At 39.8% G+C, this 26,177-nt stretch overlaps 1 protein-coding gene across 3 annotated transcripts in view; it reads right to left on the bottom strand.

Annotated features, from left to right (window-relative positions):
- Positions 1 to 26,177, bottom strand: part of LOC133655898 (ras/Rap GTPase-activating protein SynGAP-like) — a 72,920-nt gene that overhangs the window by 31,034 nt on the left and 15,709 nt on the right. For all 3 annotated transcript variants that reach the window (XM_062056503.1, XM_062056506.1, XM_062056507.1), the window contains 10 exons: positions 18,177 to 18,265; positions 14,713 to 14,834; positions 6,823 to 6,976; positions 6,631 to 6,729; positions 5,951 to 6,190; positions 2,903 to 3,238; positions 2,676 to 2,820; positions 2,457 to 2,601; positions 2,148 to 2,384; positions 1,828 to 2,029 (listed from right to left, as the gene is read on the bottom strand). In XM_062056503.1, the coding sequence (XP_061912487.1) occupies positions 1,828 to 2,029; positions 2,148 to 2,384; positions 2,457 to 2,601; positions 2,676 to 2,820; positions 2,903 to 3,238; positions 5,951 to 6,190; positions 6,631 to 6,729; positions 6,823 to 6,976; positions 14,713 to 14,834; positions 18,177 to 18,265 (1,769 nt within the window). The remainder of the gene's footprint in view (positions 1 to 1,827; positions 2,030 to 2,147; positions 2,385 to 2,456; positions 2,602 to 2,675; positions 2,821 to 2,902; positions 3,239 to 5,950; positions 6,191 to 6,630; positions 6,730 to 6,822; positions 6,977 to 14,712; positions 14,835 to 18,176; positions 18,266 to 26,177) is intronic.

The following is a 26,177-nucleotide window of genomic DNA, read 5'->3' as shown; positions in this document are numbered from 1 at the left end:
TCCAGCCAACTCAGAACGGGCTGAACAGATCATGTGACTTAAGTTGGTCGATTTAGACAGGTTGTCGACAAACAGGGTTGGCGTAATCGGGTTCCACTGCATTATCCTGATTTTAGGAACAATAATTTACTCTAGTGAATTACGAGTGCATCAGATAGCTAAAAATACAAATAGATGAATTTGCCCCCCTCCCTTCTCAAATTCTTAATTTTTGGCATAGTTTTCCCATTTTATGTTTAAGATCATCAAACAAATGTACATATCAGACAAAGATAATCTAAGTAAAGATAAAATAAAAATTTTAAATGGTGATTTGTAAAGATTATTTAAAAACTATTAAAAGAAACCCAGACCAGTGTGAGAAAGTAATTGCCCCCTAAACCTCATTAGTGCTTGGGCCACCCTCGGCAGCAACAACTGAAATCAAACGTTTTCTATAACTGGCAATGAGCCTGTCACATCTCTGTAGAGATATGTTGGCTCACTCTTTCTTGCATAATTGTTTTAATTCGAAAACACTGGGATGGTTTTTGAACATGAACGGCATTTTTAAGGTGATGCCACAGCTTTTACATTGGATTCAAGTGCTGACTTTGACTAAGCCACTTCAATACCTTCATTTGTTTTTTTTTTGCCATTCAGAAGTTGACTTGCTGGTGTGTTTTGGATTGTTGTCTTGCTGCAGAACCCAAGTGCGCTTCAGCTTGAGGTCACAAACTGATGGCCAAACATTGTCCTTCAGAATTTTCTGGTCAAGAGCAGTCATGTTTGGTCATGTTTTCGTCAAGTACGGCAAGTCTTCCAGGTCCTGAAGCAGCCCCAGATAATCACACTACCAGCACCATGTTTGACAATTGGTATGATGTTATTTTTTGAAATGCTGTGTTACATTTACGCCAAATGTAACGAGGGACACACATTACAAAAAAGTTAAACTTTTGTCTCATCAGTCAATAGAATATTCTTCCAAAATGTTTGATAATCATTCAGATGTTTTCTTTGCTACAGCCTTTATGTTCTTTTTGGTCAGAAGTGGTTTTCACCTTGGAACACTGCCATGAATGCCATTTTTGCCCAGTCTCTTTCTAATGGTTGAGTCATGAAGACTGACCTTAACTGAGGCAAGAGGGCATGCAGTTAGTGGCCCCTGTGCTCTCGGGGTAATTTTTATAGGCCAGCCACTTCTAGGTGGGTTTACCACTGTTCCATGTTTTCTCCATTTGTGGATAATGGCTCTCACTGTGATTTGCTGGAGCCCTAAAGCTTTATAAATGGCTCCGTAATCCTTTTCCAGACAGATAAATGTCAATTACTTTATTTTTCATTCATCCATTTTCTACCCCTTGTCTCTCTCGGAGTCGCGGGGGGTGGTGGAGCCTAACTTTTCTTGAATTTATTTGGACAGTGGCATTTTGTTGCAGTTTTTTCAGATCTTTTGACTGACATAATTTTTCAGACAGGATTTATTTAGATGATTTCCTGATTGAACATGTTTGGAGGTAATCAGGTTTGGGTGTGGTCAGTGAAATTGAAATCAGATTTCCAAAAAATGCAATTGGCCACAGTTAGTTTATGATTTAACAAGGGGGGCAACTACTTTTTCCACATTGGGCCAAGTAGCTTTGGATAGCTTTTTTCCCTTAAAACATTAAATCATCATTTACAAACTGCATTTTGTGTTTACTTTGATTATTTGTGTTTGCATTTACATTTGTTTGATGGTCCTAAACATTTAAGTGGGGAATATATAAAAAAAATTTAATTTGAAAAGGGGGCAAAAACTTTATCAAGGCACTGTATATGCATGGTTGATTGGGGTCCACCAACCTTGCTTAGTTGGCCCATGACTTCCCAAAGTAGGCTGTGCAACATAGACAGCTCTCTGCCGAGGTCGATGTAGCCCTCGAAGCCGCCGGCGTTTCCTCCGGCATCCATGTTGGAGATCTCGTAGAGGAACTGCTGCATGGAACCCCATTCCATCTCCAAGAACTCATTCATGAAGTACATGAACTCCTCCTTAGGCCCAAACCTTTGGGGTGTAATGCAGAAATACGGCACATATGTCAAAAAAGCTATTTCACGGAACACATTACTGCCACCTACAGGCCTGGGGTTCTTAGTGAAAGAGGTCATAGCGTAGGACTCACTTGCTGAAGCTAGCCAGGTTCTGCATGACTTTGGCGATGAGCGTGAGCGTCCGCGAGGTGCGTTCGGCAGGGTACTCCTGCGTCAGGTTGAAGAGCGATGGGGACATGATGGCCGGGCACATGAAGCGAAGAAACAACGACGAGCTAATGAGGCTGTCGGCGAGGTCCTCCCTCCCACGCTCGGCACATCTCGCCCTCCATGACGCAAACACCTCTTTCAGCTCGCGGGGGAAAATGCTGAAGGTTCACAACAAGACTCTGCGTCAAGAAGATGAATAGGGAAAGAGTGCGCTGAGGTCGCACATGCACCATAGAGAGTTGATGATCTTGCAGAGTAGGAGCTCGCAGCACATGCGAAGGTTTGCTTGATGGTCAGCCAGGACCGAAGGCGGGACTCGCATGGGGTCCACCTCACAGTTCTCCTCAGATTCATACAATGCTCGAATGAAGTCACCTGAGAAGAGGACATCACACTTAGGTTGGATACGTAACAGACAAAATGTCTCCTTAAGTCAGGCTGTAACTCACCTATCCCCTCCTTGAGGTATCTGTGACCTATCAACTTGAGGTACTCCTCCACAGCCTTCGTCGCAAGCGTGTTTTCTCGGAAGATCATGTGCTCGCGGTCCATGAATCTATCCACCTCACACATCGCCATGTCAGACAAAAACTCCTGAAAGGTCAACATTGTTGTCAAATCAGGTGTCATCAGAATTTGACCTGTTAAAACCTTGGCGGAGGTCCTGTTTGTTTACCTTAGTTTTCCCAGTGCTTTGGAGTATGTGCACCAGCGCAAACGCCACCTCCTCTTTGCTCTTCACGCTCAACAGCGGCTCCAGTACTGCACACAGTGTTCGGTAGTTGTTGGTGATGTACTCGGCGAATTCCTTGTACAGCTCCATAGGGAGAATGTTCATGGTCTGGTAGCGAGATTTGACGCGGAGCGAGGCGTTGATGATTTTGCCGCTACCAACGCCGCCGCTCTTGGCCAAAACACTGGACTGGATGACGGGGTACCACTGCTCCACGAACTGCCGACCCGTGATGCTAGAGATGGGGATGCTGACGAGGCCGAGGTAAGTGCTTTTTTCCTAGAACGACAGTAACAACACCTGGTAAAGCTTTATCAGGAACTAACTTAGTTTTTGTCAGGCCAATGAAAACACATTAAGCAGTAAGTTCCCTTCATATTTAGCCAAAGGTCAACATTGTCATAAATCAAGACCTTTGTCATTTCCTTCTGTGTGGTGATCTGACCACAAGCTAGTACATAAGATGTTTAATAAAGTTTCCCAATATGGTAGTCTGTCCAATATTGTCATACTATCAGCAAGGAACCATATTTGGCTACTAAGACTACATATGGTAAGGAACCTTATTTTGTACCAGCAAATAAAACTTTTTGTTAACTTTTATAAGGAAAAGAAAGCAAAGAAACCTAGTCGATACCTTATCTTTTGAGAGGTAAGAAACCGTATTTGGTACCTTAACTTTTGTCGGGTAAGGAACCATATTTGGTAACTTAGCTTTTGTCAGGTCAGGAACTGTATTTTGTAACTTAGCTTTTTTCGGGTAAAGAACCATATTTGGCAACTTAGTTTTTTAGAGTAAGGAACCGTATTTGCTAACTTAGCTTTTGTCAGGTGAAGGACCATATGTTGTCATTTATCTTTTATTGGGTAAGGAAACTTATTTGGTAACTTGGCTTTCGTTAGGTGAGGAACCATGTTTGGTAAATTAGCTTTTGATGGTTTAGGGTCCAGATTTGGTCACTTAGCATTTGATAAATTAGCTTTTGTCGGATAAGGAACTATTTTTTGTCATGAATCTTTTATCGGGTAAGGAAACTTCTTTGGTAACTTAGCTTTTGTCAGGTAAGGAACCATATTTTGTCATTTATCTTTTATTGGGTAAGGCAGTGTTTTTCAACCTTTTTTGAGCTAAGGCACATTTTTTGCGTTGAAAAAATCTGTAGGCACACCACCAGCAGAAATCAATAAAAAACTAAAATCAGTTGAAAGTTAAAAGTTGTTGTCGCAATTGTTGGGTATGACTTCAAACCATAACCAACCATGCATCAATATAGCTCTTGTCTCAAAGTAGGTGTACTGTTATGACCTGTCACATCACGCCATGACTTATTTTAATTTTTTTTGCTGTTTTCCTGTGAGTAGTGTTTTAGTTCTTGTCTTGCGCTCCTATTTTGGTGGCTTTTTCTCTTTTTTTGGTATTTTCCTGTAGCAGTTTCCTGTCTTCCTTTGAGCGATATTTCCCACATCTACTTTGTTTTAGCAATCAAGAATATTTCAGTTGTTTTTATTCTTCTTTGTGGGGACATTGTTGATTGTCATGTCATGTTCAGATGCACATTGTGGACGCCGTCTTTGCTCCAAAGTAAGTCTTTGCTGTCGTCCAGCATTCTGTTTTTGTTGACTTTGTAGCCAGATCAGTTTTAGTTTTGTTCTGAATAGCCATCCCTAAACTTCAATGCCTTTTCTTAGTGGTACTCACCTTTTGTATATTTTTGGTTTAAGCATTACACACCTTTTTACCTGCATGCTGCCTCCCGCTGTTTCCGACATCTACAAAGCAATTAGCTACCGGATGGCACCTACTGATATGGAAGAGTATTACACGGTTACTCTGCCGAACTGTAGACAGCACCAACACTCAACAACAACACATCATTTTCAGACTATAATTACTGGTTTTCAAAAAATATTTTTGACCCATATAGGTGAAATTAGATCATCTCTCACGGCACACCAGACTGTATCTCACGGCAAACTAATTTTTGATAAAAATAGCTTTTGTTGGGTAAGGAACCCTATTTGGTGATTTAGCTTTTGGTGGGTAAGGGACTATATTTGGTCACTTAGCATTTGGAAATTTAGCTTTTGATGGGTAAGTTACCATATTTAGTCATCTAGGGAAAGGAAGCACATTAGGTTAAAGCAAAGAAACATTTGGTAACTCAGCACTTATCAGGTGAAAACCATATTTGGTATCTTGGCCTTTACAGGGCAAAGAACCATATCTGGTTCAAACATACTTCTAAACCAGACCTGGGCAAATTAATGCCCGAGGGCCACATGCGGCCCGGTAAGCTTTTCAATCTGGCCCGCCGGACATTACCAAATTTTTTTTTTTAGATCGTTAAGATGGAAATGTAGCTGCCATTATGATGTGCAGTGAAGTTTTCTAATGACCGTAAGTCTTGAACTATACAATGTATTTCAATGGTTGGAATCTGCGCTTTTGGATGATATACCAGTTACTATGGTAATCTAATTAGTTACTATGGTAATGTAATTAGTTACTATGGTCATCTAATTAGTAACTATGGTAATCTACGTCAGAGCAGCTCAGACAAGGCACCAAGCAGTGTGGGTGGGAAGCGTTTCCACAGACGCGGAAGGAGATTTTCACAACAAAGTTCTAAAGCTTAGTGATATATCAGATTGTAGGTGGGTTTATTTTGTACCCTTTGCGTTCATATTTCACTGTGTTTGTTGCATTTTTGTCGCGTTTCACTCGATTGTAAAATATGTCGATTGAAAGGGCGTGTGACGTTCATATTTTGTCAATATTCAGTGTTTTATCGTTCATAAAAAAAATTAAAATTCCATTAAGTTTTTTAAGGCGGTCTGTCATAACGTTTTTAGCATTCAATCACACATTATTGTGAGGTTTTGTATTAGTGTTCCTAAAAATAGATATACCGGCCCCCAGACATTTTTTTCTCTAAATGTGGCCCCCCCGAGTCAAAATAATTGCCCAGGCCTGTTCTAGACTGAACCGACCTTGCGTCTCTTTTTGTCCGTCTCCTTGTAGAGGTGCAAGCGAAGGCTACGAATGGTGGGTAGGTTGTTGAACTCAAAGTGCTCGCCCCAGAAGATGGTGTCTGTGCGAGGTTTGCTGGTGGTGCGGGCGTACAGCATGTCGTCCAGACACAGCTCACAGTAGTAGCGTTTCTTCGTCGGGAGGTCTCGCGCTTCGATGATCCACAACTTGAGTACATTGTCAACTCGTCGGCTGTTGTCCTGGAAAGGAAGGTTTCATTATAGTGCTGAAACCTTAGTCCAGAGTTACGCAACCTTTAAGTCATTGCACATATTTCATTATACAAAAATCTCAAGGGACACTAGCAAACAAAAATGGCAACAGGTGGGAAATCACATGTCTTCTGCCATCGGATTGTAAATAATGTAAATAATTCAATGTATATATTCTGATGATTAACTTGTGTGAGGACTGTATTATGCTGATAGTATATATATGTACCATGAATTGATTAACGTGGACCGCGACTTAAAGTTGAAAAACTTATTCGGGTGTTACCATTTAGTGGTCAATTGTGCGGAATATGTACTGTACTGTGCAATCTACTAATAAAAGTTTCAATCAAATCAATCAATCGAGTAAAAGATCATTTCATTGTTCACAGTGCCTAAATTTGAATGTTTTTCAGTATTAGCTTCACCTTGTTGGGTTTGACAGCTCGTTGCAGGTTTTCAATCCACTTGTCTCTCTCTGATGCAGACCGGCAGGCAAAGCATTTTGTTCCGGAATTGGTGGTCACCTGAACACATTTGAAAAAGCTATAAGAGCTTACACTTTTCTAAAAAAAAAAAATTTAAAAAAATTCTAGTGTACTCAAGTACAATATGCGCACCTCAAAGCAATACTCTTGTCCTAAAATGCTGGAATGAACTGGTTTTATGACGGCGTCTTCATCCAGAACCAAGTCCAAAGCCTCGGCAGCACTGCTGGGAGAGAGCAAGGACTCGTGGGAGTGGGATTCTTTGAAACTCTGCATCAAGCGTGTCCTGGTGAGAGAAAAAACAAACAAACAATGCTTTGACTTTCACAGCCCTCCTGCTATAAGTATTATCATACCCATCCTTAAATAAACTTACCAGGAAATGCTGCTGCTGTAATTTTATGATACACAGTGAGTCACTGCGACTCGGCAGGCATCACACCTGACAATCTAAATACATTTTTGAGATAATCCTTTCATAATGCGTTTTTGTGAGCAAAGGCAAGACCACCAGATTTCTTTCATTTCATTTGTTGTTGACTGGGCTGGTCTGCGTCATTTGTTAGCGGCGTGAAATATACACTCCGTAAGAGAAGAAAAAACTTTAATTTCTAATGTACAGCAAGTGAAGAAAAGATAGGAGGAAACGCTACAACAAAGACATTTTCATTTGCTCGGTTTAGTAAAAATGTTGCAGAATTTGCTAAGAAAATAAAATCAATAAGAAGTTGCTAGGTAGTTTTAGCATAAGCACAAAAAATGCTTGTGCCAGAGGCACAAAAAATTGCAAAGTACCTAATTAACACTATAGGTACCAAACATATATATTCTGTTTATTAGAATTGTACTTTTATTCTCTGTATGCTGTTTACTGAGTGTGAATGCCGTGAGATCTGAGCCAAACATTCTGTGTCTTACTCGCTAGCATTAGCTTAAAAGCTGGAGACCAACACGTTTTTCCAACCATAGGACACAAGACAGTAAGTCTGAAGGACAGTGCTGAGAAGAAGAAGTAAAGGATCATTTTTTTGTTAAAATAAAGAAATCCTTAAAAACGTGTCAACGACTTGGTGAAGCAGTCTGCACCATGCTAACACCTGCCGGGGAAGTTAAAATAACATCTAAACGGCGGACATTTATTCTTGAAAATATGGAGAAGCTTCTGATGGTGTGTTTGATGAAGGAGCAGCTGGAAGATACAGTCAAAGTCCACTCTCCTTTTTTTTTTTTTTTTTATAATGTCCTGCCCAGCTTCTCGGGCAAATCATATAGCAGATGTAGATGCCCATATCGGCTGTTCAGATTTACTTTACAAAAGAGAAGTGTAGGATACTTCTCTTGTTGCCTTACTTGTATTTTGACTTTATTAAATGTATTTATATAATCATTTGGTGCAGCCGGGCCAGAGCAGGAGGGGATAGAAAGAGAGAAAAAGGAAGACAGAGGGGGGAATTGTGGGGACAAGAGGGGGATTAGACAGAGACAAAAACAACAACAGCAAACACAACAACAACAACAACAGAGCAACATCAGCAAATACGACATGTACAAATATGATGGTAAAAGTAATAGCAAATAAGCAGTTAGCGAAAATGAAAAAATAATACAGAAATTACAATGAGCATTATTACACTAAAAATGGAGCAATATGAATACCAATAGAAATAGTGCTATTGATAATAAACAATACCAATACTTTACCTTTGTTATCAACAATACAATTGTTCAAATGCAACAATACATATACGTAATGATAAATTGAGATACGAAAGAATGCAGAAAAATGGAGGGGAAGAAAGAGAAGCAACCTACATTAACCTTGTAGATTGTTATAGTAACAATAGGTTAAGCTTTGTCAGTGTGCCATGTGTTATACCCAGTTTACCCTAGGGCAACAACGTTAATATATGTTTGATGAAACGTGATTATGTGCATGAGTGTATGTGTGCATATGTACCTGTATATGTACAGTATGTGTATATGTGTGCTTGTACAGTGAATGTATATGTACAGTATGTGTATATGTGTGTACAGCGAATGTATATGTACAGTATGTGTATACAGTATGTGTGTTTGAACAGTGAATGTATATGTACAGTATGTGTATATGTGTGTTTGTACAGTGAATGTATATGTACAGTATATGTATGTGTGTGTTTGTACAGTGAATGTATATGTGTAGAATGTGTATGTGTGTGTCTGTACAGTGAGTGTATATGTACAGCAGGGGTCACCAACCTTTTTGAAACCAAGGGCTACTTCTTGGGTACTGATTAATGCGAAGGGCTACCAGTTAGATACACACTTAAATAAATTGCCAGAAGTAGCCAATTTGCTCAATTTACCTTTAACTCTGTTATTATTAATAATTAATGATATTTATCTTTGTGGAAACACTGATCATCTTAATGATTTCTCACAATAAATATATATAGAAACAGATACATATCAATATGCAACACTTTATTTTTATATTTTCTCTAAGTGCACATTTTTCAAATTGAACATTTTCAAATGATCACTTCTAAGACAGTCTTGTGAAATCACAATATCCCATTTTAACTAGCTAGCCACCAACATTTTTGAACAAATCATGAATTACTTTGCACCATGTTTGTACAAATAATAACTCATGTAAAATACAAAAGTAAACTCTCAAATTTTTAAATCATGTCACACTTTGAACTGGACACCAAATCTGTTATCTGTTTCTTTGTCAGTTAGTGGGAAGCCTGGCATTGCATGCTGTTAACTAGTGTGTTGTACTCTGGTGTGTAACTTGACACTGCAACTCTGAGTGAGTCTTGCAGATGTGCATCAGTGAGGCGTGTTCTGTGTTTGTTCTTGATGAAGTTCATGTCAGAAAAGGCTGATTCACAAAGATAAGAATTTTCCTCATTGTTTGCGGAACCTTCTTAATCTTTTGGACATATTTTCACAGCAATCTGGCCTTAAGCTTAATTATGATAAACGTAAAATGTTAAGGATCGGAAATCTAAAGGGAACGTCCTTTCGAATGGAATGCAAAGTGCCTGTTTTGTGGACAGATGGACCAGTTAACTTACTTGGTGTTGTTGTCCCAGAAAATCTGGAAGATCTAGGCTCAGTAAATTATGATAATCGACTAAGAAAGCTGGACAAAATTATGCAAATATAGAAAGGGAAATCCCTAACCTTATATGGTAAAATGTCTATTGCCAACTCGTTAATTATTCCTCAATTTATTTATTTGTTTTTGTTATTACCAGCTCCATCACAAAACTTTTTTAAGATTTATGAGCGGAGGGTCTTCGATTTTGTCTGGAACGGCAAACCAGAAAAGATTAAAAGAAAGGTTTTGTACAAAGAGTATGAATATGGAGGCCTGAAACTTCTCAACCTTGAAGCTATGTGTCTGTCTTTAAAAGCATCCATTGTTCCAAAGATGTATTTAAACATTGAGTGGTACACAAATGTCCTGTTGGACAAAAAACATGTACTGTATCAAAAGAAATTGTATCCTTTTTTACAAGTGATCCCCTCCCAGAGAGTCTGCTGGGAAACAAAGGAAACAATCCACTCATAGTGGTGTTTTCAATTTTATGTGCCAGAAAAAAGAGACGATATTTTGCAGCAGTTAATATGGATGAACTCTAATATTGTAATAGATGGAAAGCCTTTCTTTTGGAAAAATATGTTTGAAAGAGGAATCATTTTTGTCAATGATATTATCAATGAGAATGGTCAAATTATGAAGTATGATGAATTTAGAGCTATGTATGGTGATGCTTGCTCAAGCTTTTCATTTTATCAACTAACTGGAGTAATTGGGAAAAGATGGAAACAAGTAATTAATTATGGAACTACTAAATTATTAGTTTGTAAACCTCTAATAAGAAATTCTAGTTGGCAAAAAGGAACTAAAATAAATAGAAAAATATATAATTTTTATTTAATAAAGAAATCTTTGAAGGCTGCCTCATACAACACAAATGGAAAATGGGAGGACTTGTTTGACTGCCCGTTGCCATGGGATGCCATATTCAAACTAATCTATAAAACCACTATCGATGTGCAAAATCGTTATTTTCAAATTAAAATTATTTATAACTTCTTACCCACAGGGAAAATGTTAAAATGATGGAATATGAGAGAGTCAGATGATTGCCGATTTTGTTGTCAGGAGCCTGAATCCACCCTGCATTTTTTTTGGTATTGTCATATTGTGTCTTTGTTTTGGGTGGAAGTTGAAAAAATGTGTTTAAGGATTGGTTTGTTTATGAAGCTTAATGTGGTTTCTGTTATTTTAGGACAGTTCATTGACAATCATGATTTAGTCAATTTAATTATAGTACTCGGTAAAATGTTTATTTTTAAGGCCAAAAACAGATATTCACTTAGTATTACTTTCTTTAAAACATTTATTCAGTATTTTCTAACTTTAGAAAGTTACATGGTTGAAACGATAATGATGCCAAAAAACATTTAAAAAAAAGATGAGAAGTCCTCGAAGGCTTATTTTGAAAGTATAATTATGTTTATAGATTATATGATATCTGTTGTTGTGTTCACTCATTTGAGTGACCTGGACATAATCTGGACTGTACATAAATGCTTATTTTGAAAATGTAATTTTGTTTATAAATTATATGCAATCTGTTGTGTTCCCTAATTTTTTTCTGTGTACATGAATGAAGGTGTGTGTTGCTGAGTCCGACTTGGACATTATCTGGACTGGGCCTGGTTTAAAAAACCCTTTAAACAAATCGAATTTCATTGACAACCTGGTCTGTTGAAGATAAGGCCCTTTTTAAAAAAAAATTTAAATAAAATAAGATAAATAAATAAAAAACATTTTCTTGGATAAAAAAGAAAGTAAAACAATATAAAAATAATTACATAAAAAATAGTAATTAATGAAAATGTTAGTGGACCAGCAGCCTATACAATCATGTGTGCTTCAGGGACTGTGTCCCTTGCAGATGTGTTGTCTATGTTGTGTTCAGGGACTGTGTCCCTTGCAGATGTGTTGTCTATGTTGTGGGAACCAGAATATTGGTAGCAGAAAGAAATAACCCCTTTTGTGTGAGTGGGTGTGGATGAGTGTGTATGGGGGAGGTTGTTTGGGTTGATGCACTGATTGAAATTGTATCTTGTGTTTTTTCTATGTAGATGTAATTTAAAAAAAAAAAAAAAATAATGTTTTTTTTTTTTTTTAGAACAGGCCCGCGGGCGACTCATCTGGTCCTTACGGGCGACCTGGTGCCCGCGGGCACCGCGTTGGTGACCCCTGATGTACAGTATGTGTATATGTATGTTTTTACAGTGAATGTACAGGTATATGTACAGTATGTGTATACAGTATGTTTGTATAATGAATGTGCGTGTGGATGTACGAACTTTGAGTGTGTAAATATGTACTGTATTTATTTGTATATGTATGTGGGAGCGTAGGTACCTATGTATGTCTGTATGTATGTGTGTGAGTATATGTGAATTTGCATGTGGAATACATTTGACTCCCAGTGTGTGCGGGAGCCAGAGTACGGCCCCAGCCTCCCCGAAAGCCCATCCCACAAACAGTAGGTGTGGTGCCCAGGGAACCAGGGGCCACCGCCCCCACGCAGCCACGCCGGACAGCGACAGGAACCCCAGAGCCTGGCCCACCGCGCCGCCCACAAGGGCCAGCAGCAGGCCGCAGACAGACGCACCCGGCAGAGGACAAGGCACGAGAAAAGCAGGGGGAAGCCAGACCCCAAGCCAGCGAGAGACCACACCCCACACAGACAGAAAGGCGGGACGCCCCGCCCGAGGGGCCCGGAGACCCCCCGCAACTGGACGGGAAGACCGCCCCCCCCCACCCACCCCCGGAGAGCGCGGCGAGGCCAGCCCACGGCCACCCCACCCAAGCCGGCCGCCACAGGACCACCCAGCACGGGGCCACGGGGCCACGGGAACCACCCACCCCACCCGCAGGGACCCCAACGATGGAGATGGAACAACCAGCAACCGCCCCGCCGAGTCCCCCCCCGAGGTAGGGGAAATAAATAAATAAAATAAATAAATACATAATAATAATAATATTAATAAAATATATTGAAAAATAAGAATAAATAAATAATTAAATCTATTTATAAAAAAATTAAAAAAAAGAAGATCACAGACATGCTGACACACAAGGTCGCTACCCCAATAACTGGCCGACTTGCAGCACCTCGGAATACCCTGCAGCACCAAGCTACCACAGTAGACGCAGGGACCAGACCCAGCAGGCCCCAACCAAGACGGGCACCCGGAAGGGATGGACGGTGGGACCCAGGAGCTCCAGACACGCAGTCCGGATGCAGTAGCCTAAGGCGCCGACCCCCACCCGACAGGCAGGCCCAGAACGTACCCCCAGAAATATACATACATATATATATACATACACATAAACATACACATGTACACATACACACACAAAGTCCACTCTCCAAGGTAACTGCTGTACATTATCATTACATTACTTCATAAAACTATTGTAGTAATTTGCAGTACATTAAATTGTATTGTTTTGGACACTATTTCTTATCAAAAAGGGTTTAATTTTTAAAAGGCATGTCACATGTCAAAATTGTACTGTTATCAATGTATTTAAATCCATTCCATAGAGCCAATTTAACTTGTATCCCGAGGTACCACTATATATGATTAGGTTACATTTTATGACATGGACCATGTAACTTTATAAAAAGGTTTTAGGAGATAACGTTATATATTGACTATTTTAAATGGGGAGCATTGTTTTTTTTACAGTGACACGCAAACTATAGCCTAGCAACATTGTTCGTATAATACGGTGTTCAACTGAATGTGATGTTGTGCCACGCTGACAACCTGATACGTTTGTTGTCGTCTTTGAACATAAACAAGGGAATAGAAAAAGGAGTGAATAGACAAATTAAAGCAGCAGCTTTGAAGAGAAATTAATTATGCAGGAATTAAGGATCAGTAACTCGGCACTAGATTTAATGCTGTCAGTTGGACGACGTCGAGGCAGGAGATGAAGCGCGCTTGGCAGCCGCGTTGCAACAGCTGCGATGGAAAGCGAGAGTGTGAAGTCGGACACGGCATTGTCAACTTAATTCCACAGAGAAAATTAACGCGCCTGTGTGGGCAGACACGGAAAGCCGGCTGTGAAGGCAGCTGTCGGGGCAGTGGTGTGTCAGGAGCGGCTGTAACAAACTGTGGCAGGAAGTAAGCAGGACCCCTTCTTGACCTGACCACCTCCACATTTCAACACCAGCAACTGTTTAAACGTGTGTTTTCTTTAAACATCTCCATACCCTTGCATTGTAATTATCATTTAACAATGCCGGACACCCACACCTGCCTCCAAAATGTCTAGTATGTACTTCTCCCGAGACTGCGAGAGAAGTGGAGCGTCAGCAGAATTTTTCTCCCCTCTTTGTGCTTTCGTTGTCTTCACTCCGTGACTGGATTCTGATGGTTCTGCATAAAATTCTGACAACAATGCAAGGACAAATTCCTCTGAGAGATGACCTTGCCTTCCAATGCAAAACAACAACAATCACAGCCAAAGGAAGTGAATGCTATTAAACATAATATGTGAGCAGTTTTAGTAAGAAACAATTGCTGAAATTTTAACACTTGTCGCACAAAATGATCCAGGGAAGTGAAAATTGCTGTGTGCTCAATTGGCCCTCAGTAACAACACACAGCATTCCACAATAACACAAAACAATGGTAAATGAGTTATACTCTTATAGCGTTTTTCTACCTTCAAGGTACTCAAAGAACTTTGACATTATTTTCAAAATCACCCATTCACACACACATTCACACACTGGTGGCGGGAGCTGCCATGCAAGGCCCTAACCACAACCCATTAGGAGCAAAGGTGAAGTGTCTTGCTCAAGGACACAATGGACGTGACTCGGATGGCGGAAGGTGGGGATTGAACCAGGAACACTGAAGTCGCTCTACCAACCGAGCCACGTCGTCCCCAATTCAGACATTTTGAAGAGATTCTGGAAAACTAACCTTTCTTGGTCGGCGCTACGAAACCGAGGCAAGATCATTTGTCTGAAGCTGCTGGTCCGGTCCAGTTTGGGCTGACTTTTGGCCCTTTTGATGGAGCCCTTTAGCTTCCGATTGAGAAAACTCTGAAGAAAAAGTCCACACAACAATGAGTTATTGGCTGACAAACAGGGTACACTGATAACTGCGACGAGGAACTGGATCAAAAAGAGATGGTCTGTGTGGATTGTTGCACATATTGTAGCATGCACATAGAAGAGTACAATTCTCTCTAATGACACACAGTAACACATAAAACTCTGTGCTGTCGACATAAGCAGTTAACATAATCAAAGCTGAAATGGATACCAGCTATTATTGCACATTAACTTGTGACTTTGCCCAAAGACGCAAGAATAATGGGTGATAAGCGTAAAGGAAGTGTTCATTGACACCATTTTCTTCCATTTGTGTATTTTTTATTTTATTTATTTTTTTAAATGACAAAAAATATTGTATGGCTTGCAATAAAAAAAAAATTTTTTTATAAATTAATGCTTTTTTAAAAATGTATTTCTGAGGTAGAATCCGGGGTAATACGGACATGCTTTTATTTTGAAGCTTACTTTGCACTGAACAGGAAGTTGCTGTGTGCATGTTTCAATGCTGTAAAGTTAAAGTTAAAGTACCAAGGATTGTCATACACACACTAGGTGTGGTGAAATGTGTCCTCTACATTTGACCCATCCCCTTGTTCACCCCCTAGGAGGTGAGGGGAGCAGTGAGCAGCAGCGGTGGCCGTGCCCGGGAATTATTTTTGGTGATTTAACCCCCAATTCCAACCCTTGATGCTGAGTGCCAAGCAGGGTGGAAATGGGTCCCAATTTCATAGTCTTTGGCATGCCTCGGCCGGGGTTTGAACTAACTAGGCCTGATCAATAAATCAATTAATCAAACGATAAATGTAAATTAACTTGATAACTTTAATGGTATCGATAAATTGCCATGTTCGTGTGTGTGTGTTTTCTTCATCTCTTGCTTTCAAACAGGGTGCAAGAGGGTTCACTCAGCACCTGAACGCGTTTATTCAATAGCAGAATTAAATTAATGGAGTGAATTTATTTGTCATTCGTCCACAATCTTTGTCTTGGTGGATCGGTGCGGCACCACTAACTAAGGACGCACTGACATAGGAGCCTCGCTAGTCGCTGGTGTGAAGCACCGCAAGGTAACACAAATTAGGAAGGGAAAAATTATCATTGCAAAGCCAAATATCCAGTGTTAGAATATTCCGGCTTCAAACGAGTGAGCAAGATGAGCCCATCAACACAGACAAACCCGGACAAAAGAGCAAGTATGCCCAATTTGATGGAAAGCGATATTAAGGTCTTAACTACCTTGCTAGTCTAAAATGATTAAAATAGACCTTACACACTTCATCTAGGTGACTAAAATAAAATAAAAGATAGCACGCTTAGATCTTGACGGCTATAAGCATTAGGGGTGACCCGATACAACTTGTTCACTTCTGATATGAAACTAATATTGGAGCCTTGAGTATTGGCGGATACCAATATTATTCCGATACAATATCAGCACAAATCATACATACTTGTACTATTTTGTAGTGTGGAATGTTAGAAAAGGCTAGACCAAGTGTAATTACTCAGAACAACTGGTAGGTGTGAAAAACACTAACCTATTTATTATTATCTGTCTGGAATGGACTAAAGTCTTTAATTAAATTGAAGTGGTCATTTGTTTTTTAGTAAGGGTCACAATAATTAATTACATTAAGCATATGGCTCTAAGACTGTGTTTACACTGCAGGCCAAAGCGGATTAAATCAGATTTTTTCAGCTGAATGTTTACACTGCAAGTAAAATGTGATATTCATCAGTCTCCAGTATAAACGCGCACAAGCCCCAATGTGGCCCCAATGAGGCCTCGACGTCACTTGCATGCGCAGTTTTATAAAGTGCAAACAAAGGAAGTTGACCGGAAGTCGCTACTACTACTACAAAATAATATATAATTTGCAACACCTTGGAAAAAAAATAGTAGGGATTCTTTTACGTGAAAGTAAATAAAAGTAATATAATGTATGAATGAATGTATATAGTGTAATATATTTAAGAAGGTTCTAATCTTTTAATGGCTGTGAAGTAGAGACACGGCCATCAGCCTGGATCTACGTTAGCTTTATTTTTCAACTCACTTACGTAAATAACTTACGCCATGTACGTAACATGTAAGCAAAAACGCTGCAACGTACACATACGAGTCTTGACGAAAATGTATTATAGTTTTATTCATATTTTAGTGATCTAAATTTATTTAGTTTTAGTCAACTAAAATTACAGTAAATTTTGTTGACTAAAGTATAAAGTATAACTCCTATTTGTAGTTGTCGTTTATTAAGGTTATTACAGAGCATCTCAAAAACTAAATTCACAACAAGACCAGCACTCCATGAATATATCAATAAGTAAATTTCACACTAACATTAATGTTCGTTTTTTTACCTGAAATTAAGCATTTATTTTTCAATTGCTGAATAATGATGGCGAAAAATCTATTCCCAAATGGGTCGGAATGGTAAAATCATGGCATGATAACTTAAAAATAAAGACAACTTCAGGTTGTTTTCTTCGTTTTACTTTGGCCAAAAATAGAACAAGCACATTCTGAAAACGTACAAATCACAAATAATCCTCTGGACAAAACACTTCAGAATTGTTCAAATTCTGAGGAAATTGGTGCAGTTTCAAAAACACAATGAGCTTAGACTTCGTCTCAGTGTATCTACAAAGCCAGGATCAAACTTTAAATCACAGTCTTTCTGGGATTGAACAAAAACACAACATGTAAACTCTTCTATGTATCAAATACCTCTTTTGTCATGTCCACGTACCAATCCAGAACTAACTCAACAAACTGTAAGAAACGGAGGTAAAAACTATTCAAAAGGTTTAAGTTCACTTTTCGTGTTTGGGCAACGAGGGTGCCAAATGACGATGTGTTCGAAGCAGAAGACATAAAACAGCAGGGTTTTAAAGTTTCATGTGGGTCGAGGAGGAAGAGCCACAGTCCCCCTTTACTGTGTAGCTCTTGCTTGGCCCCGGTATAAACTGTTTGCTTGCTTAACAGATTGCTGTTGTGACATCCAGTGGACACATTTAGAACAGCAGTTTCTTTCGTTCGAAAGAAGAAAAAAAAGCAGCTCATTTATATACTTGGCAAACTCATCATGCAGGCCGGATAAAACCTGTTCGCGGGCCGGCCGTACATTTGAAACCCCTGTCTTAGATCCAAGCAGTTATCATCTGATACTTGTATTTGCCGATATTAGACTGCTATCCGATATCAGTATCGGATAGTGACACCCCTCATATGCACATGCAATTTGGAAGTCTAATTACTAGAATTCTGTTAAAAGAAAAGAAAAAACACATTGATATCGACTTCAGCACGTTTACTGTACTCACCGGTTGCCTGAAGGACTGCGGCGTGGCATTTGGGGGAGTTTCCATGCTTGACTGTCTCACAGAGGCAAAACTTGCCCTGCGTGATTGGTCTGAGCGGAAAATGCATCAAAAAGACAAGTTTTAAAAACACAATATTAAGAGTCATGGTCAATTGTTGGTGTTGTTAGAAGTTGAGAGCACAGGCAAGTCGTTGACAAGTCAGCGTTGGACAACATTCGCAATAAGAACGAGGACAGACAACAGAACAGCACAATTGTAATGCTGCATTTAAAGCGACAGACATTTTTTGGGTGAAAAATATTATTTATTTTGCCTTTAGAAAGGCGTGTACTAGAGTGCTCGGGGATTGTCAACAATATTTTAAATGTTACTTAACACTTAGATTTGAGGCAGTAAAATGAAAATATGACATAAAAAGTGGTTCAGCGCTGACACAACACTTATTTTTTTATGATCATATACTGTACAACAATCATTTGTGGTCTTTTCTACAAACTGCTCATTGTGGTATAGATTTATTTTAACACAATTCTGTGCAGGGTTGCCCCAAAGCTAAAACAATCCAAATTCCCTCCTCTTTCGTCTATTTTGGTCTTTCTTTGCCCTCGACTTTAATGACTAACGTGAGAAAAGCATCATCTGATTTCCTCCCAAAGCCTGCACGGGCTGCTCTCCAGTTTCTATTCTCAAACCCCGGCTAATTGTTTGGTATCCATGGCAACAACTCAGAGGGGTACTATTTGAACTGTTCAAGGTGCCGGCATCGACAAGCGGTGCACGACTCTGCAAAGAAATCAGGAAGCGTCCTTTCTTGAGACATTTTCCTGCTAAAGAACGCTGCAAAGCAAACGTGATGTACAACGTGTGTGTGTGTGTGTGCGTTGACTTGCTCCATTGTGGATGTAAATTGCTATCAGAAGAGAGGAATGTGTGCGTGCGTGCGTGCGTGCGTGCGTGCGTGCGTGCGTGCGTGCGTGTGGGCGGCTACAGCCTCTAGCTAGCTGTGATGCTGAGGAAGAAAACTGTGGAGTGGGCGTTGGAGAGCCATGTTTGACTCTTAGCATGCATACACTGTGAATGAAATTACAACGTTTTCCCCCTAAACCAGACCTGGGCATTTGGCGGCCCGCGGGCCACATCCGGCCCTTTGTGCTTCCCTGTCCGGCCCGCGTGAGGCCAATCATAAATTACAAAATACATTTTAAAAAGTATCTATGTCGAGTGTGCAATACAACGGTGCTGCTTTTGTTTTGAAAAGCGTTATTTGTATTACTTCCGTGTGGACGCATCCGCATGTGTGATTGTGGGTGAATGTGAACAGCGGCAATCACAAATTACAAAATAAATTTAAAAAAACATCGATGTCGTGCGTGCAATACAACTGTGCTGCTTTTATTTTGAAAATTGTTATTTATGGACGTATGTCCGTGTGTAACCTGTGAGTGAAGGTGCACAGCGACAAGTGATGCCCAGTTACCCCCGAGATGTTAGCTCACGCTAAAAAAAGAAAAGTTGATGACGAATGCCGTGTTTTCAACAAGCCATGGACTGCCAAGTATTTCTTTACAGAATTTAAAGGTAAAGCCGTGTGCTTAATTTGTGGTACACAGGTTGCTGTGTTTAAAGAATATCATTTGAATCGCCACTACACGACGAAGCACGAGGAAAAATACCGTAATCTGTCTGATGAAGAGTGCGCAAGGGAGGCTGATGCGTTGATGGTAAAACTGCAAACCCAACAAGGACTTTTTGCCATATTTGACAGCCCCAGAGATTCAGCAGTCAGGACAAGTTTCGTCATTTCTCACAAAATCACCAAAAAAAGTAAGGCGTTTTCTGATGGAGTGTTTATTAAGGAGTGCTTATTGGACTCTGTTGTGCTGATATGCCCGGAGAAGAGGGGCATTTTGTTGGTGTGGCACTGGCCGAGATGTTGACATATACGGTGTTAGCTTTCACTGTTATGCTGATGACACCCAACTCTACATGCCCCTAAAGCTGACCAACACGCCGGATTGTAGTCAGCTGGAGGCGTGTCTTAATGAAATTAAACAATGGATGTCCGCTAACTTTTTGCAACTCAACACTAAGAAAACGGAAATGCTGATTATCGGTCCTGCTCAACACCGACACCTATTTAATAATACCACCTTAACATTTGACAACCAAACAATTACACAAGCCGACTCGGTAAAGAATCTGGGTATTATCTTCGACCCAACTCTCTCGTTTGAGTCACACATTAAGGGTGTTACTAAAACGGCCTTCTTTCATCTCCGTAATATCGCTAAAATGCGTTCCATTTTTTCCACTAGCGACGCTGAGATTATTATTCATGCGTTCATATTATTTCCGGGTCACCCTATGTCTAGCATTAAAAGATTACAGTTGGTACAAAATGCGGCTGCTAGACTCTTGACAAGAACAAGAAAGTTTGATCATATTACGCCTATACTGGCTCACCTAAACTGGCTTCCTGTGCACTTAAGATGCGACTTTAAGGTTTTACTACTTACGTATAAAATACTACACGGTCTAGCTCCATCCTATCTTGCTGACTGTATTGTACCATATGTCCCGACAAGAAATCTGCGTTCAAAGAACTCCGGCTTATTAGTGATTCCCAGAGCCCAAAAAAAGTCTGCGGGCTATAAAGCGTTTTCTATTCGGGCTCCAGTACTATGGAATGCCCTCCCAGTAACAGTTAGAGATGCTACCTCAGTAGAAGCATTTAAGTCCCATCTTAAAAGTCATTTGTATACTCTAGCCTTTAAATAGACCCCCTTTTTCTAGACCAGTTGATCTGCCGTTTTCTTTTCTCCTCTGCCCCCTCGCCGGGTTATTCCGGTTCCGGTGACCATGGATGAAGTGCTGGCTGTCCAGAGTTGGGACCCGGGGTGGACCGCTCGCCTGTGCATCGGTTGGGGACGTCTCTGCACTGCTGACCTGTCTCCGCTCGGGATGGTCTCCTGCTGGCCCCACTATGGACTGGACTCTCACTATTGTGTTAGATCCACTAAGGACTGTACTTAGAGGAGGGGTTACCCACATATGCGGTCCTCTCCAAGGTTTCTCATAGTCATTCACATCGACGTCCCTTATGTGGGCTCTGTACCGAGGATGTCGTTGTGGCTGTGCAGCCCTTTGAGACTTTTGTGATTTAGGGCTATATAAATAAACATTGATTGATTGATTGATTGATTGACATGCGGAGTTTCAAGCACTCTTCATTCTCTAGCGGGTGACTTTTCAAATGATGCTACAAATTAGTAGTGCGACTATTTTTTGTAGCAACGCTTTTGCCTTATACTTGACATATTATGGTTCTTTGTTCAACATATTCCCGCTTGAAGCCAAACCACCGCCAGACGATGGACCCCGTGCTGTTTTTCTTGGGAATTAATTCTTCTTCCTCCATTTGTTACCGGATTGGCACCTTCTCTCTCTCGTATTACTACTCGCACGGCTCCGCTTGCACCACCTGCCACAGCTAACCTTACCCATGCCGCTACCTCTCTGCTCCGCGAGAGCGCATGACGTTACACGCGCGACAGTATATGACGTATGTAAGAATGTGCGCTTGTTTTATGTCTCTGTGAGAAAGAGACAAGAAAGACTGAGAAAAGCCTGCAGTGTAATGCCCGCAGCTAAAAGCAACTGCGTGAGAATGTATACTCGAATACTCACGATATAGTCATTTTCTACATCGCACAGAGACAAACCCGCGATATGTCGAGTATATTTGATGTATCGCCCAGTCCTACTTACTCGGATAAACTTTGGAATTTTAGAAAGTAAATTACATGTCATAACAGCCGAGGGAGCCCTGAAGCCAAAACAAATGTTACTTTCTAGTACTTTAAAAATACTGTACTGTACTGTACACATTAGGACCACAGTGGGATAACACTACTACTGTATTAACTTTGACAATGTTAAAATTTCTGGCTGAAAACACTTCTATTTAGCGCTGCATATGACAAGTGAAACTATTGTATTTATACTCTTTGCTTCTAATTTAAATAAATGCAGTATTATTTAATAATGACTTTACTTTTATCTATGATTTTATTTTGCATTGTTGTGATTTTTGACTTTGAACTGCCTTGCATACGAAATGTGCTCAATAAATTAACCTGCTTTGCCTGCTACGACAATAACTACGAGACTGAATTCGAAATCACAAGGAAAAAGTTGAAATTGTATGAGACAATACTTTTTACAAGAACGCTAATGTATAATGTTTTTTTTATAATAGCAATTTTAAGTCAAAATAATTATCTGAAAAACAGTAATTTATTATTATTATCATCATTATTAGACTTTCAATTCAGATTTTTATATTATAACAGCCAATTGCTAATATTAGAAGGATAATGTTGCATCTTAACAATAAGTGCTTTGAAAAAAAAAAAAAAGCTAAATTCCTGTGAAAAAAGTAGCACTTTATTATCGTACAGTTTATTTTCCATTTTTGTCTTATTAGAAGAAACATAATTTTACACAGATACAGACACCTTTGTTTATCAGGTAATTAGTTGCGGGCCTGACCATGTTAAATGATTTCTGCAAAGTAGGAATTATCAATTACAAATGAAATATTTTCAAAGCTCCAGCAAAAAAAATCTAAATCGATTTAACATTAAGAAAGCCCTCTAGACACGAAATAACACCCACATGTTCACCTTCACACTCGTAAAGGCAAATTAAGGATTCTGATTGGTTTGGTCTCATCTTTTGGCCAATACTACTGTTGTATTGATTTGATTTTATTAGTTCTTTGCCATTTTTATGCTTGGAAATGCTTAGTTTAGGCCAAAAATACAGAGTATGTTAAAAGAAAAAAGAAAAAGAAAATTTGCGACGTAGTGAAGCCGCAAACTTTGAAGCGCGATGTGGCGAGGAACGACTAACTTAATCGTTGGTGACTATTAAGACTCATTTATCTTATTTTTTTTGTTATTCTTGCCGTTTTAAGATGTATTTATTTTTTTATTCCTATATAAGAATAACGCAGTACTGCCAAAAGTTGTAATTCTATGAGAATAAAGCTGCATTATGAGAACTAAGGGGTGACTATCAAAACATATGCACACATATTACTTTATTGTCATATTAGAACTTATCTTTTTCCTTTCTTGGTCAGTGTGGCAGTAATGTATGCGCCGCATAAAGAAAAGCGCTCCCTTGACGACCTCTGCTATTGTATGCAAAAGAAATGCAAAATAAAACACGGACGTTTAAAGAAAATGATGCTCGCAGGCTCCTTTTTTTATGTTAAGAAAGACAAGTGACACTTCTGACTGTGCTGCAGCTATTTTTAGCCCGGAGGCTGCAATCACGTAAATATACAACGCACGGAAGAAGAAAAAGAAGAAAAAGGATGAGGAAGAGCTGCAGGGTTTGAACAGCGGAGGTGGGTGTAGGGGTGGAGGTAGCAAAAGTCCAGTGTGGGTGTGAGGAAGCGTCAAAGACAAGATCTCATTGGCTGTGAAATGCCAAAATAGCAAAAAATGTGATTCTAACATGATCTATACCAACAATCATGTGTCCTTGTGTGCGTTCCAGCAGCCATCGCTATAGCCAAGAGGACTGTGGCATGGTTGCCATGGGAACATTCTCATCATGGCTCACTCCTACCACAGTTTTAAACAACTGACTGAGAGGCAAGCTTGCAAATAAGCAGACTGATGACAGCATCCGTTTAACGGCGGGTTTCTTTCCTTTTTCCTAATATAGTCCCATGACTAAAAAGGCAAGCAGACGATTCCTTCCCTCCTCGCTTCCCCGGAAGCCGAAGGGAAAAAGCTTCAAGAAAGTCTGAAGCACTCGTGTAAATCTTCAGAGCAGCCAATAAAACACGAAAGCACTTGAAATAAAATAACTGCAAAGCTGAGCGGCGGAACAAGAGCAGCAGAGCTTGTTAAATAAAGCTTCCTTCAACTGAAGGCTTTGACAGCAAGTTGAGAGAGAGTGACAACTCCAGGAAGACACGTTAGAAATAAAGCATGAAGGAGTGAAGTGAAATCTATGTCTACCTTCTAGAACCTTAACGAGCAAAAAAGGAGCTCAAGTTTCCTCCAAACTATCAAATAAGAGCCAACAAATGTCATGAAGTGATAGTTTTTAGAATGTTATACACCACGCCTGTGGATTTTATAGGGGAACTGCACTTTTTTATTTTTTGCCTATCATTCACAATCCCTATATGTAAGACAAGAACACATTGAAAACGTGTTTTTATTTGTATGTATATGCATTATAATTTGTAATGTACAGCAAGTACAAGGTGGCTAACAATGAAGCTGATGGGAGTCATCTATTTCGCCCATAAAGCTCTCTAAAAAAACATCCAAAAAAATGCCAACAATACTCCATTTACATGTCGTGACCTGGATATTAATCAAGTATTAGCGATATGGTTATTATAAGCACTATAGCAGACAAACTATTTTAGCGATAACTAGCTTATGCAGCTATTGACACAGCTATTGAGTCGGTGAGCTGATGAATCGCCTCTAAGTTGGTGAAAGTTAATTCTAGATCATAAATGACTGATTTGTATAGTAGAATGTATACTGACAACTTGGTCAACTTTAACATTCAACTTAGACACGGAGAAGTCGAGAAAAACTCGAAAAGGCGCTTGTTTGTTTTTTTGTTTTTTACCTGTGTGAGGATTATGGTTCATTCTATTACTAAAGAGGAAGATACAAACATCCCATCAGTTAGCATTCCAGTGAGAGCCGAATTTGTACAGTAAGAGATTGGTTTATTATGTTCGTAGTTTATATTTCTTCTTTAAAGTTAAAGTTTAAGTACCACTGATAGTCTCACACACACACTAGGTGTGGTGAAATTACCCTCTGCATTTGACCCATCACCCTTGATCACCCCCTGGGAGGTGAGGGGAGCAGTGAGCAGCAGCGGTGGCCACGCTCGGGAATCATTTTGGCCATTTAACCCCCAATCCCAACCCTTGATGCTGAGTGCCAAGCAGGGAGGTAATGGGTCCCATTTTATAGTCTTTGATATGACCTACCGATCTCAGGGCGGACACTCTAAATTAGGTTATAGCATGTTAGCACTTAGCAATACTGCTACTGGCGCAATCTGCTTGTCACTTGGCTTCTAAAACTTGTAGCTCATCCTCCGTATATGTAGGCTGAAAAATGTAAGGTGCTGGATCATAATTTGTCCCAAAGTAGTCGTCATCGCTCATGAAGCACGCCATGATTAGCAAATGTCGTTATTGTTGAAGGGAAGAGCAAACGTGATGCATCAATGAAATTAATTAAGTTAACGTACCAATGATTGTCACACACACTAGGTGTGGCGAAATTATTCTCTGCATTTGACCCATCACCCGTGATCACCCCCTGGGAGGTGAGGGGAGCAGTGAGCAGCAGTGGTGGCAGCACCCGCAAATTATTTTTGGCGATTTAACCCCCAATTACAACCCTTGATGCTAAGTGCCAAGCAGGGAGGTAATAGGTCCCATTTTTACAGTCTTTGGTAAGACTTGACCGGGGTTTGAACTCACAACCTACCAATCTCAGGCTTGTGCCGCTGTATGCTTAAAATGAGCAAAATATTTAAATATTACATGGTATTATGAATGTGCCTGTTACTATATTACATACAGTGCATCCGGAAAGTATTCACAGTGCTTCACATTTTCCACATTTTGTCATCTTATTCCAAAATTGAATAAATACATTTTTGTCCTGAAGGTTCTACACACAATACCCTATGATGACAGTATTTTATTTTAAAAACAAAAAACTAAGAAATTATATGTACACAAGTATTCACACCTTTTGCTCAATAGTTTGTTGATGCACCTTTGGCAGCAATTACAGCCTCAAGTCTTTTTTAATACAATGCACAGCTATCTTTGGGCAGTTTCACTCTTTCCTTTTCACCTCTCTAGCTCCATCAGCTTGAATAGGAAACGTAGGTACACAGCCATTTTCAGATCTCCCCAGATATGTTTAATGG

The sequence above is a fragment of the Entelurus aequoreus genome, linkage group LG08 (assembly GCF_033978785.1).
Source record: "Entelurus aequoreus isolate RoL-2023_Sb linkage group LG08, RoL_Eaeq_v1.1, whole genome shotgun sequence".
NCBI classification, from domain to species: domain Eukaryota; kingdom Metazoa; phylum Chordata; class Actinopteri; order Syngnathiformes; family Syngnathidae; genus Entelurus; species Entelurus aequoreus.
Note: the sequence above shows the minus strand (reverse complement) of the source record. Positions and strands in the feature narration are given on the sequence as shown.